Source organism: Plecotus auritus (assembly GCF_963455305.1).
Source record: "Plecotus auritus genome assembly, chromosome: 3".
NCBI classification, from domain to species: Eukaryota; Metazoa; Chordata; class Mammalia; order Chiroptera; family Vespertilionidae; genus Plecotus; species Plecotus auritus.
Window position 1 is genome coordinate 215646883 of NC_137772.1, and position 17103 is coordinate 215663985.

The 17103-nt window shown below is 39.6% G+C and overlaps 1 protein-coding gene across 1 annotated transcript in view; it reads left to right on the top strand.

Annotated features, from left to right (window-relative positions):
• Positions 1-17103, top strand: part of POLR3B (RNA polymerase III subunit B) — a 102562-nt gene that overhangs the window by 73676 nt on the left and 11783 nt on the right. Inside the window, exons 23-25 of the mRNA XM_080660582.1 lie at positions 130-272; positions 13186-13289; positions 13902-14068. Coding sequence (XP_080516708.1) covers positions 130-272; positions 13186-13289; positions 13902-14068 — 414 coding nt within the window. The remainder of the gene's footprint in view (positions 1-129; positions 273-13185; positions 13290-13901; positions 14069-17103) is intronic.

The following is a 17103-nucleotide window of genomic DNA, read 5'->3' on the forward strand; positions in this document are numbered from 1 at the left end:
TAACTTTTCAGAGCCCAAAATGGGAATGTCAAAATATTCTGGGGTAGGTATTAAATAAAAACCTGTGGTCTGGGGGTGATAAGTTTGGCAGTTTGGAACTCTGTTTTGTTGATTTCCTCTTAACACTAGCTACAAAGGGGCAACGGATTCATATATTGAAAAAGTGATGATATCTTCAAATGCCGAAGATGCTTTTCTAATCAAAATGCTTCTGAGACAGACAAGGCGTCCAGAAATTGGAGACAAATTCAGCAGTCGTCATGGGCAAAAAGGTAAATTGCTTCATTTCTCAGCTTGTTTATAAAACTGAATATACTAAAATATTTATTAACCACATACGTAAAAGATGTTTGATATCTTTCCCCTATTAAAAAATTTAGTATGTTTGAAAAATTATTACATTGTCATCAAAATTCTTGTTTTATTTCTCAAATTAATCTGTTTATATTTTAAAGGCATTTTAAAATATACTGTAGAATTGCTTCTCTGTGCTATTTATTTCATTCTCCTGCAACTTCTTGGACCAAAGTTATAACTATAAATACATTTAGATGACGTACCTTTTAAAGTATAGGTAGCTGTTCAAAAAACCAATAGTAATACCTATTTTTTTTATGAAAGGTACATATTTAAACTACTATGTGTTCTGTTGAGTCATAATATCATAGGGTGTCAGCACTAGAAGATACCTTAGAGTTATCTGCCCCTTTATGTAACAGATAAGGCAGTTGAGACCCTACATGTTAAGTGGCCAGTCAGGGGCACCCGATCAGTCGGTTGCTGAACTGGTGTAAGAACCCAGGTCTCCCAACTCCAGTGCAGTGCTTTGTCCACTGCCCAGCGTTCCCCCTCCTAGATGGTGTTTCTCCATCTGATGCCACTGGCAGGCCTCACTCTTTTCATTGATGGTTACTGTTGGGTTTTCATCCGTTTGTGGTTTTGTTCTTTATCTTCGAAAACCAAAGCATTGTGTCACTATTAATGAACTCACTATTATTATGGTCTCTTTTAGTCAATGTATATATTGTTTAAGAGAGGGAAAGTTTGTCCTGGGGTTTGAATTTTGGCTTTGTCTATTGCTTTCTACTTTCAACATTAGCAGCAGCTAACACTTTTGTAGTACTGTGTGCGTGACTGTTTTCAGCACTCACTTCTCACACAGTACTAGGAGGTAGATTCTCTCACACAGTACTAGGAGGTAGATTCTGTTATTATCCTCATTTTATAGATGAGGAAACAGAAGCACAGAAAGATTAGCAGCTTGCCCAAAGTCCCCAGTTTGTTGGCAGAACTGGTTTTGAACCCTGGCAGACTGGCTCCAGAATCCATGCTCTTGAACTGCTATTCTGATTTTTAAGCAGTGAGCATTGTGCCTGGCATATACGTATTTAATGGTAAAGAAAGGATAGCAAGATCATTAACAGTGGCTATTACTCATTCTACTCTTCAACCTTGAATCTTACCCTCACTTTTGCTTATAAATTGCTAGTGTGATATCTTTTTGTAAAATTGGTAATATTATAATATTCTTACTGATTTTAACTGTTTATTTGCCAAGCAAGTATATCCAGTATTACAATTTGTTTGATCAAATCAATCCAGCCTTAGTTGTCATTCCATCAATGTAAGTTTTTCAGACTAAGATACTATTTCATCAAAAGCATTTTAGTTCAGTTGATAGATGCAGAATTATCTTACCCTATCAGTTTTTTATAAGAGTTGTTCCATTATAAGTATAAATTTGACACCTTGCTTTGTATAATTTTCTAAGATGCTAACTCTTAATACCTTTTGAGGTTTTTTTTAAATATCTTGAGATTCTAGTTTTTTCTACTGCTTACCAGTGACAATGAAATTCTCTGTTTCTTCTTCTCTCTTGGTCTTGACAATTTCTGAGATGCACCCCTAAGTCATTCTGGGGTTATCATAACCTTGTTTACAGGCTCAGTTTTACTTCACCTATTATTTGGACAAGAGCAAAGCTTGATATTCTTATAAAATGTCAGTACTGGAAACTTTACAACAATGTACACCATAAGAGAATATCAATTCTGAATTCAGTTTACAAACTTCACATATCCCAAATCCTTGTGCTTTATTCCATCAGAGAATTGTGCATACCTGAAGGCTGGCATACATTTCAGTGATTATCCACTGTGTTCTAACTCCACTAAACTATGTCTTCATTCTCATAAAGTGTGACAGAGCCTTTTTTATCGTAGTTATGTAATAGATAGTTGATAATGGTTGAATATATTAATGAATTGAAGGTAGAGGAAATAGAAAGGGACAGATTCTCTACTCTTAATGGATTGGTTTTACATAGATTTTGATTTATTATATGTGACTGTGTGTATGGATAATATGGACAAAGCAGTACTTTTGAAAATGAAAAACACACTTGATTAGTAAGTTCCTAATAATACAGACCTCTACATGAAATGTCAGTAAATCTTTGTGCTATAGCATTTTTCAAACTATTAATATGATAACGGATAATGTTCATTGACAGAGGTGGTTTCCAACTTGCAATGACCTAAAACTTCAGCTTTTAGAGATCTGTTCAATCCCCGGGGGCTTTGACTTGTACAGCTCTGTGTGAAACCGAAAGAAGTCCTCCTGGGTTTAGGTGACTTTTCACTTGTAGTGAGGAGTTTATCTTGCTAGTTTTCCTTTTCCAGTTGTTTTTAATCCAAGGGTAAAAACCTTCTGATTAGTCTAGATTCCCTTGATATTTCCTTCTTTTACAGCTTCATCAGATTTATTGAAAAGATTGAGAAAAAAACAGCAAACAAAAATAGATACTGTAACCTTTTAACAGAGTAATATAAGGAATGACATAGAACTCTTAACTGAACATAATTTTCATTTCCTTTAAATAATTTATTAAATAATAAATGCACATGGTTTAAAAAGGTCAAAAGGGGGGTTTGTACTAAAAAATATCAGTCTTTGCCTTTTTTCCAGTTCTGCTTCCCAGAAGCAATTTCTTCTCATTTTTATCTTCACAGTTTGTAGTGAATTCCTTAGACAGCTATATATTCATTCATCCACTTTCGATATTGATATCCTATTACATGATAGATAGCAGGACCTACCACTTTGTTACCTCTCTTCCATACTCTTCACCTCTACTTCCTGCACAGATTTATTATAATTTGGGGTTATTTAATTATTTAGATTCCATTACTATTACTACATAAATATTCTTCACTTCCAAGCCAAACAGTTGTTGGATGCGTTTCCTTTGTTTTATAACTTTATTTTTTTCTGAAGTTAATAATTTCATATTTTTATTTGCTTAATTTTTATTTCTATTACCATTCTTCTATAATCATTAGTAGTCTCTCAAGAATTGTCCACACAATCAGTAGTTTTTTGGACCATATTTTCCCCCAGAAGATTTTCTTCATAGTACCCCCAAAGACAAGGAAAGGCAAAAATAAATGAATGGGACTTATCAAGCTGAAAAGCTGCACAGCAAAAGAAACTGCCAACAAAACATAAAGGTGACCAACCAAATTGGAGATGATATTTGCAAAGAATAGCTCCTGCCAGGGGATATCCCATTACCACTCTGTCCCCTGGATTGCCATTTTCCCTGAGATTTCCCCTTGGGTAAGATAAAGCCTTTTCCTGAGTCTTACTAAATACTAATATTTCTTAATATATCTTTTCTCTTTCCTCCTTAAGTGGTCATCTTCTTAAAATTCCTATTCTTCCTGGATAAACAACTTTACATAGCACTTCTCAGCCACCAATCCAGAGTAAATCCTATTCCCCAGATACCTTGTTCCAGAAATGCCTGCCAAACTCATATAAAGACATACTCCTAACATAGAGCTGTATTTTCAGGTATCCCTTCTAAAATCAACTCATTGTAAACATTATCCCACTCCCTTTTTTAATTGGTCTTCTAGTCAGGTTTTATTTTTATTTATTTTTAATCTTTATTGTTGGAAGTATTACATATGCCCTCCTCCCCCATTGACCCCTTCTAGCCTGCCACCACCCCCCACCCCAGGTCTTCAGCATCCTATTGTCTTGTGTCCATGGGTTATACATACATGCATACACTCCGGTCAGGTTTTAGTAGTCTTAGTTAAAATTCAAAATCTGTTAAGAATTTGAGCAGATATAAAAGGAGATAAATTTTTGAGCCCTCAAGTTTGACCATTCTCCTGTTCATCTGGCTTAGCTGTGATAGTTGGAACCAGAAACGGAACAGTGACAGTGAGCTGCCTTCACGTGCAGTGGGCACAGCTGGCAATGTCTCCAACGAGCCACACAACAACCCAGCCCTTAGTGTGGGGGCCAGAGAGGCTCTGGATCAGACCTAAAAGTTGGATGTTGGCAAGTAAAATGTGAATGAAATGAAAAATGTAGTTCACGGTATTTATACTATTTGTGGTTGTCATGACATGAGCTGATAAAAATTTATAGTGTTGTGAATTTTCAGGTGTCACACCATGATTCCTGCAGTGATTTGTTTGTGATTGGTCTAGATCAGTGGTAGGCAAACTCATTAGTCAACAGAGCGGCAAACTGCAGCTCGCGAGCCGCATGTGGCTCGCGAGCCGCAGTTTGCCAACCACTGGTCTAGATACATGCCACAGTAGGACCCGTAGTTTAACTTAGTTTTCACTCTTGCCATGGAAAGTTGTTTGGAAATACTGTTTTTTTCTTTGTAGCACCACCTGCCAGCTAACACATGTGAAAAATGTAAAGATTATTTTTATTTAGGGTCTCTTTATGCCTACCTTTTTCCCCCCCTCCATTAGAACATTAAATTTGTATTTTTGGTGTTCAGAAAGCAACATGGCCCTGTGTGTTGCCTAATTTTTATCTTTTGTTAAAAGTTGACTTTGAGAGAGCTGTTGTTAAAGATTCTTTTGGTCTATGCATAGTGTATTGGTTGAATTTCTGCACGTAATGCCTCTTAAAATATCCTAATAATCAGAGGAGACTTGATTTAATTTCACAGAACATGAGTGTCTATCCTTCTCAAGCCTGACCACTTCAAAGGTGGTAGGATAATTAGTAGATAAATGAAACAAATGTGAAGAGGAAACTAAACAGCAGCGGTTTATGTTATAAAAGAGCTGAGAAAGATTGAAGAGGACAGAATGAGTGGATGAACTGGAGCAGGAGAATTAGTATTTACTATTTGGGGATCAGTATCAGTGCTGTGCCATAAGCAAAGATTGGGTGTAATTGATCAGAGAAGTCCCACTGAAGTGAAAGTGTTTGGTCAGTAGCTGTTAAAAATGTGACCCAGTAAGTAGTGTTGCCTTCTATGACCTCAGAAATGGAGGATGACTAAGCAGAAAGCCAAGCATGCAGGAAGGAGAAAGTGTTTCATAAAGGAGAGGGGTCCCAAACGACATAAAGACTGCTCCAGCTTGAGAAGCAGTCAGGGCTCACTCACAGCACACCTTCTAGATAATGGAATTCCAGTGCAGTTTTCTAATGAGAAATTCAAAGTTTAATAAAGTACAGTCCTCTTTGGGTCTTTAGAAGTCCATTATGTACCTCATCAATAAATGCACAGTGAATCCCCCCAAAAGAGCTGGGTCTTTGATCAAGAATCTTTACAACAGTTCATCCTTTTGTGGAATGCAAAGTACTGAGAAAGGTGTGAAGATCTATATACTGGTATATAAAAGCCTAAGCAACTATTACTGTTGAACTGATCGACCAATTGCTATGACGCACACTGACCACCAGGGGGCAGTGCGCTCTCACAGCCAGCCTCTCACGGCCAGCCAACCACCCCCCGTCCCTCCCCCTGGACAGCAAGCCCGGAGGCCTGGGCCAGCAGCAGCCAGGCCCTGATAGGCCCTGATTGCAGGCCAGGCCTAGGGACTCCACTTGTGCACAAATTTTGTGCACCAGGCCTCTAGTTTAGTAATAACCTTCTATGCATCAAAGTTGTGAATTTGTTTACAAGGGAAGGAAGGTTTTTTAGTTTTGTTTTAATTTCAGTTGGAAATAAATATTAAAAACCTGAAGTCTTAATCTCCTTTCCAATTGTTCTGGACTTTTGGATACCTTGAGGCCAGAGCTATATGATAGATGCATAATGATGCTCCATAGAGGGAAATAGAGTAGAAGTGGGTCTGAATATTCTTCATGTTTTCTCTTTATATTCTTTCTTGATTCCTTTATAGAAACAGTTAAAGATAGGAAGAGACATCCACATATATTGTGTATTGGAGTCATGTTTGGAACTATACTGTTTATTAAAATCAAAGTAACTTATGTAAGCCTCTTGAACTTTGGTATAAGTTCTGTGTGAAGGTAACTCATCAAAAGCAGACATCTTTATCTTGGGCCTTGCTTTTCCTGATGCTTAGTTCACTTATTAGAAGGGTGAGCAGATTTCCAGCTCTTTAGTTTTTTTTAATTCTTTAACAAAAATTATCTGTCAGCCTAAGGAATTCCCAAGTTTAATTTCAGTGCTCAGGCAAACCAAATTATTATATTTTCCTCTTACTTTTGCTGCCATTCACAATGAGGGAGGAAACTGTGGATTCCTTTGATGTGGGGGGAAAGCAATATATCACTTCCCTGAAAGAACATTTCTCAGTCTCTCATGTGAAAAAGGATTAGCACCTCAACAAAGGTCCTGTAGATCACAGAATTGGGCAGCAATACCAAACAGTATTCTTAAGGAGAGGAAGAACTGTATTTGAGCAAGAGTGTCCTGGCAAACAGAAGTTTTTTAATAACTGCAAATCTGAGATAATGGCACACACTCCTCAGTATCTCCCCCTAAATCCTCAGATAGCTCTTTTAAATAGAGTAAAGTCACCCTTTGTTTTAAAGTAGAAGTACAGTCTTATTAAAAAACCAAAAGTTTTTTAATGGGATGATTTAGTGTATCTTTGGTTCATAAGGATTATGCATTTATGAATAAAAATGTTTGGAAGATTCATCTTTGACCCTCTCTTATTAAACAAAATATTCATGTAAGGTCACTTGCTTTCACTTTGCACTTAAAAAGTGATTCAACAACCTGATGAATTAATTTATTAAGAATTTGATTAAAGAATCTTTATATACTAGGTATGAAGAGGCTGTGGAAAGTAGGAACATTTTAATTTGTGTGTGGCAGAAAGTCGAGAGGAAAGTTTATTTGTTAAGGTTTGGGTAAAAATTTTGCTTTTTCCACATCTTTATTTATTTCCTTTTTCTAGATTATGTTTTCTAAAACAGAATGAAAAGACTCTGATTTAAAGTAATAATAATAACACCTTGTACTCATGTAGCACTTGAGACTGCCTAAAATCCTCTCTGCTAGACTGAAGCTTCAAAGTCGGATATCTTTGGCTCCCTACTTTGCTTGATCCTGCTTGAATGAAAGATTCCAAGTGGGAGGGGAGAAGGGGCCAATGAAGCTAATAGTGTGAGCCCCAAGATAAGGTGTGTTGCCAAATGATCCGTCAGAGTTTGGGTCCAAAGAGAAATTCTGGCAGCTGTTGCTTAAATGTTAGAAATCAGGATTATTTTGTCCACACACACACCTTTATTGTAAGGAGATTTTATTTAATTTACTATTTTAAGAACAAATTTTGGTCTTCAGTGGCTAGCCAGTAACCCTCTGACCTTTCAGCAAATATCCAACTAAACCTTTGAAATTAGGGTGGTTAGTGTTTTATGGCCCAGAATAAAAATCTCCAATTCTGTTTCCAAATAGTGTAGCCCCAACACATTTTATTAAGCTCTTGACACATTCAGCCGTGTGTATTTTGTAAAGTTCCTATGGTTATTGTTTTACAATAGCTGCTTCCAGAAGCATTGTAAGGGTTTCAATTAATCAGCCCTTTGTGTGCTTCAGACTATGCAAATTTATCACATCAACCATTCAACTGCTCATGGGAAAGCCATGTAAAAACTGTATTGTCTTCTAGCGCCTCCTCTCATTTAGAGTGATGTTTTAATAAGAAAGCTAATCAAGTTTTCTTATGCATTATTTATCTGTTAACATGTAAGGAAGAGCCGAATTAAAATTATGTCAACCGGAATAGTGGCAAGTGATGTGATAGATCTGGAAGTGATTCAACAGCAGAACAAAGCTAATATGATTCAACAGTTTTTGTCTCCTTCCCTCCCCCTTGGGATTATTTAAGGTGGTGGTGAGGAAAATAAAAGAAGGTTAATTCAATCACTGGAAAGGGAAGGGGGAAAGGAAGAAAGGGAGTAACCACCTGTGTTAGCTTTCACGTTTTGATTTAGAGATTTACATTTCTGAATATATAAAGGCTTATGGAGATGAGCTTATTCAAAGCAAAAACATTTTTTTTTGCTTAATACGAACAGTCAAACTTGAAAGCATTCCTGCTGCTTCTTTGGCTCCATTTACCATTATATTCATCAGCAGTAAACTGCTCCACACTGGAAATCCTCAGCCCAAGTCCTGTGAAGTTCTTAAGTTATTAGGAGACACTGTCCTGATCGTGTGAAATGATCTGCACAGCCCAGCCAGAGTGAGCTTCTTTTCAGCTCTTCAGCCAAAGTTAGTGCAACTGCACTTGATTCTTCCATTCATTAAGTTGGTCTCCTTTGCTTTGCTAGTTTGCTTCCTGCTGAGAATAATTAGGTTTCTTATCTAATAATAATTCCTTGGATTTAGATGCTGCCTTTCTCTAAGAACCTTAAAGTACCTCTCAGACATTAGTACCTCTCATCTGTTCTTTTGACACAATTGCCTCATGAGATAGGTGCTAATTATCCCCATTACAAAGACCAAACAACTAAGGCTTGCCAGAAAGTGGTGCTTCCCCCTCCCGCCACCCCCCCCCCTCCCCGCGCCAGGAAACACAATGTCAGTGGAACAGCACAGAGTCAAATTAAGGTCACCGGATTCCTTGATCTCCTGCCCTACATAGATCTGAGAGTCCAGGAGTTGATGAGTCCTTTACAGATGACATTCCCCCCACACACACACATTTATGAACCTCATTAAGACCAGGCATTGCACAGTGATCACTCCTTTACCGAACATCAGTCCTCTTCCTGCGCTATGACTGATAGAGAAAAATCACAGCATCATTTCAACCCTTCATTTCATGCAAAGTGTCAAACTGGGCAGAATAAATAGCCTTGTCTAACAGGTACTTGCAGAAAGCAGTGCATTAGAATGTGGCAAGCCGAATTGTATAAATGTTTTAATTTTCAATATTCAGTCAGATTAATCTGTGCAGGACTCCTCTCAAGGGGCCTTGTATCCCTGAGCCTCTTCATATGTCCCCACCTCCATCACAGCACTTGTCACATAGCATATGCTTGGTAATTGAGGGAAATGATTCTCTCTTTCCTCACTCAAAAAAGGAAGAGTAAAAACATATATCAACCTCAGAGTGGTACATTCAATCCCAAAGTGGTTATGGTAGGTACACTTGCTAAAGGAAAAAATTTTAAAATTAAAAACAAAGTAGAAAACCATTTGCTAGTATGTCGCTAAAACATTGAAGTCCCATCAGAACATCTCTTGAATCAGCGATGTTATTAAGTTGTCTTCTGTTATTAAGTTGCTTTCCTTTCTTGATATGGTATGAGAATGCTTTAGTTTTTCCTTACCATTTTTATTACATCCTTACCTTCTTTTTTTCTAATTGAATTGTGATAGGACCATTACACTAAAACTAATTTAAAAAAAAAAAAAAGACTTTTGAACAAGTCAGTTGCTGTTTATAATTAGAAAAACTTTCTAAGAATGATTCATCAGATGAACCGTTTTTTTTTGCTGGGTAAACCTATTCTTTAAATGATTTATATGTTGTTCTGCTAGGCCATGAAAAATAGAAATAACAAATTGGTGTAAGAACTCTAGTGTCTGGGTCATGACGCTGAGGGAACTGTGACAGTGGGTCCCCAGATTTGCCTTTCCTGAGTGGCTTGGCGGTCAGACTTGTAGTTTCTTTACACTCCCTAAATTCTCACCTTTACAATTATTATTGAAAATAAGATAGATGGTGATAGGATAATTTTATTTTGACTGGGTCTCTGTAGAACCTTTCTGCTCTTTTTATGTGCCAGTTTTTCCTTATTATCTATTTTGACTTGTTAAAATTTTGTAGTATAGTTTATGGTCTAATTCCCAGTGGCCCCTATAAGTGCATTAAATGTTTTTGGGCCTGTTAAACTGGTGTATTTGCATTTCATTGCCAGGAGGTTGTGCTATATACAATGGGGTTGAGACACAGGCATGGGCCAGAGGATGAAATTTTATTTTAAAATCTGAAATGCTGTGTAAGCATTTAAGGTATGAATCAGTAATTGTTCTACAACAGCTTCCATTAGATATGGTTTATTTGTAGTCCATCATCTTTTCAAGGACCCAGGGAGCATTAACACACTGAGGTGTACTGCATATCATTTACATTTTTAAACCAGCATTTAAAGAAAAGTGACTATAACTTTTAAGAGTTTATTTATAGAAAGATTTTATGCTCTATCCCTGGAAATAAATTACAATTTTTATTTGAAAGTAAAAGAAAGCTTCCTTCTATGATTAAGGATTTGAATAATTCTGAAACAGAGAAATACCATTTCTTTAAAAAAAAAAAAAAAAGTCTGGTTCTGATATTGAGAACTCTCTTCTCCCCTAATGAATTCAGTAAAATGCAAACTTTAACAGTCATCTGTCTAATTTGAGATTTGAGATCATCAAATTCTGTCTAAATATTTTGTTTTAACTTCTAAGCTCATTATGTTTTCTTTGTGTTAACTTGTATTAAAATCTGTCAGCTATGACTGGTCTCATAAGCACAGTCAGCGGACCAGAATAAGTTAATTATTTACTTGTGTCACTAGTGCTCTTCATCTAATGAAATGCACAGCTGTGTTAGATCTGCAGTTGGATGTGTAGCTTCCATTGTTCTGCAAGTCAGCAGAGGGTAGAAGGCGCAATGATGGAGAGCCCTCAGTTCTTTCTGCTGTTCTGGCTTTCTGTGTCGATTTCATGGATCTTTTATCATTCACTTTCACACAAAACAAACAACACAGGGCTGTCTGCTATGGGAACCATCTTGGCATATAAAAGGGTTTCAGAGCCTAAAGTAATTTTAAGTTAGCTAAGATTTAATTTTTGGCTTACAGGTGCCCTTGATTCAGATGCGGCCAATGCAGTTTCTCTAATGGAATGAAAAAAAATCTGAAAGTTAACTTATATGTAGTTTTAAGTGCAATGTCAGAAAAGTGCTAGTTAGAAAATAACTTCCCCAAAAGGAAGTTCTATGCTAAATATTAATCAGATTTCAAGCAGAGTTATTAGAGATTCGGATTCTGGGGAAAGAGCATTGCTTTCATTTTAAAGTTACGTTTGCTGGAATTAACCTGTTGGCTAAAATTGAAAATGCAAAATGCAAATATCCCTCTCCTTACCCCCCTCCAGTATAAGTATGCCATGCTTCCTCCCTGGGTTTGGTACCTCCTGACCCTCACTCCCACCTTCTCTTGTTGGAGGGTGAACAAGCAGCTTCCTCCTTACCAGCTGCAGGCATCCATCCCCCTGTGAACAACTGCTGAAGGGGTGCTGAAGTTTTTCTTTGGTTTGTTTTTAAGGGATGTAGCTGAACCCTCCATCTCCATACCAGCCCAAAATGACATTCTCACCCAACCACATCCCACCACTGGCCTCTAAGATTTGCTGTTTTTAACATTTTGTTCACTGCCAAACAGTGCTGCTATCTGTGCACCTAGATTTACAATTTCATCTCTCTCAGAGTACATTTCCCAGTAGCCCTAGTGTTCTGTCAGATAATTTCAGTGTGGACAAGATGGATTTTCAGAGGGAAGAGATAAGGGTCACACACTGTGCTTGATTTAAATTCTAACATGTTGTAGCTGAATTTGAAATAAAGTGAACTGAATGCTTCTGTTCTTCATGTAGGAAAGCATACTTTCTTTATAATAAACAATGCAATTTCAACCAAAAAGCCAGTTAAACTACCTACATACAATGGAATTCAACTCCACAAACCTAATTGCCATATTGTTGGCAGCCACTGGAAATCAGAATATTAATAACCAACGTTAAATACACAAATGGCATTCTTTTTCTTTGAACATCCCCAAACTTTTATTTTAAAATAGTGTAAGTATGTATGTAGAAATCAAACTGAGCAATGAAAAGTTTCTTTGAGAGCAATTTCTTTTCAATAGGTACAGATAATTTATATACACAAGAAAAGGAATTTTATCTTACTAAATATAAAAGCATTTTTTGGGTCCAATGCCATTGTACACTAGTTTTTCAATTCTAAATTATATAGATTATGGCTAACAATCTAAATTATACTCCTATTCCTCCTACCAAAAAAAAGGATGTAAGTATTTAATCAACAAAATTTCCTACAAGTTAGAATACTGTTAAAGGAGTAATAAAGTACAGTTAATTTAAGAGACTATTAGTGGTGTGCAGAGTTGGTAGATTTTTTATTTGTTTTGTTTTCATTCTTAGGATACATTTATAATTTTAGTCTTCCAAGAATAATTTGCTATTTAACTTTTTGTTCAACTTTACAACTTCAATCATAGATCACTTTTGTAATGTGTTATAAGCTATAGGAATTAAAATTCCTTAGGGCAGTTTAGACTCAGCCAGGGAAGCCTGGCAAAAATCGGCCAACCGGCCAGCACTCTGTAGCCAATAGGTAGTCCCATTAGCACGTCAGCCACACACGAGTACTTCTTGTCACAGGTTTTTAAAACCGTAGTTTAAACACACCCCTCATTCAGTCAGTTCTGTGTTTGGTGGTCAGAGAACTTGGATTCCTGTGATTTGAGTGCAATGTGTAGCAGATCATGGACAAGCTGTCAGGGAGTGAAATTGCTGCTGACTTCAAGTTTCAGGGATGTTGACAGGGCGAGGACCCAGTGAAGTTGCTGCTCATCCATCTCGGTGGCACAAGAGATTAGGCGAGCTGCCTGACAGCACCATTGAGTGTCACGCCAGTAGGCCAGGCCACGGGCTGCACTGCCTTTCTGCAAGGACAGCCATTTTTGAACTATCCATCTAGCGGGATTTTTGGAAATTGCTTTTGTTACTCTTGATAGAGACCATGGGGCAGGTTTGAGTGTAGTAAAAATAGAGATAGTGGCAGGGAGATTCCAATTAACTACTGTATTCTTCCTTTCCGCCAGTTTGCTTTACGTGGCATGAAATCTTCTCTCCCCCAGGTGTCTGTGGTCTGATCGTCCCTCAGGAAGACATGCCGTTTTGTGACTCTGGCATCTGTCCGGACATCATAATGAACCCTCACGGCTTCCCATCACGAATGACGGTCAGGATGGTTTTCAGAGGCACTGCTCTTAAGGAAGAAAGCTGGCAGTTGGTTTGCAGTTAGTGGATGTGATGGGACCCTGAAACTGATATTTAGAAAGGGCCCTTTGACCCCTAGTCAAATAACTAGGTTCTCAGCTCCTAACAATGCTGGACTACTCTATAGAGCAAAAGTGGAGAGGTTTTCCCTTCCTTGAGAGCAGTCTTCTGGGTGACAAACTTACCCCTCTGAAAAAAGAGCCCTTTGTTTTGAACCTAATGCATCTTCCTTTCTATGGTTATTGTTTTATAATCCTGGCTCCAGCACTTATTGGCTATATGACTTGGAAAAGTTGCTTAACCTCTGTGTACTTCAGTTTCCGCATAGGTAAAGTCAGGGAAATAATAGTACCTATCTCCTAGCAGTTTGGGGACATAAACTTAGATCACACATGTCAAGCTTTTCCAACAGTCAGTCACACAGTAAGAGAGATATAAATATTTACTATTAATTTATCACACTTATTAATAGTAGTAGTTCCATAATTCTTTAGGGAAATATGCCAGAGCTAAATAAACAGACAGGATTTCTATACCACAGGAAGGTACTCACTTAATTTGCTCAATCCCACAGGTGGGAAAGTTAATTGAGCTGTTGGCGGGCAAGGCAGGCGTGTTAGATGGCAGATTCCACTACGGCACTGCCTTTGGAGGCAGTAAAGTGAAGGATGTGTGTGAAGACCTCGTTCGCCATGGTTATAACTACTTGGGGAAAGACTATGTTACATCTGGCATCACAGGGTAAGTGTGTGTTTAGGTGTCTTAAAGTAAAAGTATGGCCGGTGTTGTTCAGTGCTTAGAGTGACGGCCCCAAGCACCGAAGGGTCACAGGTTTGATTCCGGTCAAGGGCACATATCTGAGTTGCAGGTTCGATCCCTGGCCCAGTCCAGGTGTATGTGGGAGGCAACCGATTGATGTGTCTCTTTCACATCAGTGTTTCTTTCTCTCTCCCTCTCTCCCTCTCTCCTTCTCTCCCTCTCCCCCTCTCCCCCTCTTTCTCTCCCTCCCTCCCTTCCACTCTCTCTAAAAAATTAAAGGGAAAAATATCTTCTGGTGAGGATTAACAAAACAAAAAAGTATGATTTTATTAGGAGAGGAGGTATGAGCCCTTAAGATAATCAACTTTACTCCTTTAAGAAATCTGATAGAAGAAAATCCAGATTCATGATGGAGGTGTTAGCTAAAGCTATGGTGGTAATCATTTTGCAATATATATATATAAATGTATCAAATCAACATGTTGTACACCTTAAACTTGCATAATGTCTTATGTCAATTATATCTCAATAAAACAGGGATGGGGAGAAAAGAAAATCCAAACTTAGAAAACTGATAAATTAAGAAGTGTTGTTTTACTGGTGGGACTATCGTTTAAAATATAGAAAACATAATTTACCAAAATAGGATTTCTACACAACTTTAAGTAACAAGTCAATTATATATAATGTAAAATTCTTTAGCTGTTGAACTTGCTCTCTATTGATATGATGAATATCAGATAATTAGTGGTCTGTCAGAGGCCTGAGGCCTTACTTTGCAATCCACAGACTAAAGGCATGTTAAATACCGAGCATGAGCTAGGTGCTAAGTTTATAACAGTGAGCAAAATACACATGGTCCATGACCTAAGGAGCTGACTGTGAAGATTTGTTATTAGACATTAAAAAATAACAGATAAAAGTTAACTTCTCAGCAGGGCCTATCCTGACTACTTAATTTAAAACTGCAATCCAGTATTGCCCATTTCCAGCTTTATTTTTCTCTGTAGGATTCATCATGATCAAATATACTAGGGGCCTGATGCATGAAATTCGTGCAAGGGGCTTGGCCCTCACAGCCCCAGCTGCCTTGCGGCCCCACCCACTGGTTGTTCCAGAAGGTTGTTCTGCCGTCAGGTCTAATTAGCATACTAGCTCTTTATTATATAGGACTAAAGGCCCGGTGCACGCAATTTGTGCATGGGGGTGGTGGTGTACCTCAGCCAAGCCTGCACCCTCTCCAATATGGGACCCCTTGAGGGATGTCCGACTGCCTGTTTAGGCCCGATCCCAAACAGGCAGTCGGACATCCCTCTCACAATCCAGGACTGCTGGCTCCCAACTGCTCACCTGCCTGCCTTCCTGATTGCCCCTAACCGCTTCTGCCTGCCAGCCTAATCACCCCCTAACCACTCCCCTGCCAGCCTGATTGATGCCTAACTGCTCCCCTGCCACCCTGTTTGTCCCTAACTGCCCTCCCCTGCAGGTCTGGTCACCCCTAACTGCCCTCCCCTGCAGGCCTGGTCCCCCCCCAACTGCTCTCCCCTGCAGGCCTGGGTCCCCCCCAACTGCCCGTCCCTGCAGGCCTGGTTGCCCCCAACTTCCCTCCTCTGCCAGCCTGGTCACCCCTAACTGCCCTCCCCTGCAGGCTTGATCTCCCCCAACTGTCCTCCCTTGCAGGCCTGGTCCCTCCCAACTGCCCTCCCCTGCTGGCCTGATTGCCCACAACTGCCCTCCCCTGCTGGCCATCTTGTGGCGGCCATCTTGTGTCCACATGGGGGCAGCCATTTTTGACCACATAGGGGCAGCCATCTTGTGTGTTAGAGTGATGTTCAATTTGCATATTACTCTTTTATTAGATAGGATAGAGACCTGGTGCACGGGTGGGGTCCAGCTGGTTTGCCCTGAAGGGTGTCCCGGATCAGGGTGGCGGTTCCCTTGGGGCATGGGATGGCCTGGGTGAGGGGCCTGTGGTGGTTTGCAGGCCGGCCATGCCCCCTAGCGACCCAAGCGGAGGCCCTGGTATCTGGGATTTATTTATCTTCTATAATTGAAACTTTGTAGCCCTGAGCATAGCCAAGCCTCCTGCTTGCTCTGTGGCCACAGCCATTTTTGTTGGGATTTATTTATCTTCTATAATTGAAACTTTGTAACCTTGAATGGAGGAGGCCAAGGCAGGCCAGGGCTGCGGAAGCTTGGCTTCCTCCGTCACCGGGGGCAACTCAAGCCTCCTGCTCTCTCCAGCTCCATGGCTGCTGCCATTTTTGTTGGGATTTATTTATCTTCTATAATTGAAACTTTGTAGCCTTGAGTGAAGGCCTGGGCCTGCCAGGGTGTGTGGAAAGCTTGACTTCCTCCATCACCGGGGAAACCCAAGCCTCCTGCTCTCTCCATGGCTGCAGCCATCTTGGTTGGGTTAATTTGCATACTTGCTCCTGATTGGCTGATGGGCATGGCTTGTGGGTGTAGCGGAGTGATGGTTAATTTGCATATTACTCTTTTATTAGATAGAACTAGAGGCCCAGGGCACGGATTTGTGCATCAGTGGGGTCCCTCGGCCTGGCCTGCACCCTCTCACAATCCGGAACCCCTCGGGGGTTGTCAGATAGCTGGTGCACGCCTGATCCCCGCAGGCCCAATCCAGATAGGAGGGAGCCTGATCCTGTGCATTGAGCATCTGTCCCCTGGTGGTCAGTGTGCATCATAGCAACCAGTTGACTGGTTGTTTGATCACTTAGGCTTTTATATATATCTATAATAATAAAAGCTTAATATGCTAATTACACCAGACAGCCGAACGACCTTCCGGACGAGGGCCGAGCCCCTTGCATGAATTTTGTGCATTGGGCCTCTAGTAGATTATATAATAACTAGAGGCCCAGTGCACAAAATTTGTGCACGGGGGTGGTGTCCCTCAGCCCAGCCTGCACCCTCTCACAATCCGGGACTGCTGTCTCCCAACTGCTCGCCTGCCTCTGCCTTATTGCCCCTAAGTGCTTCTGCCTGCCAGCCTGATC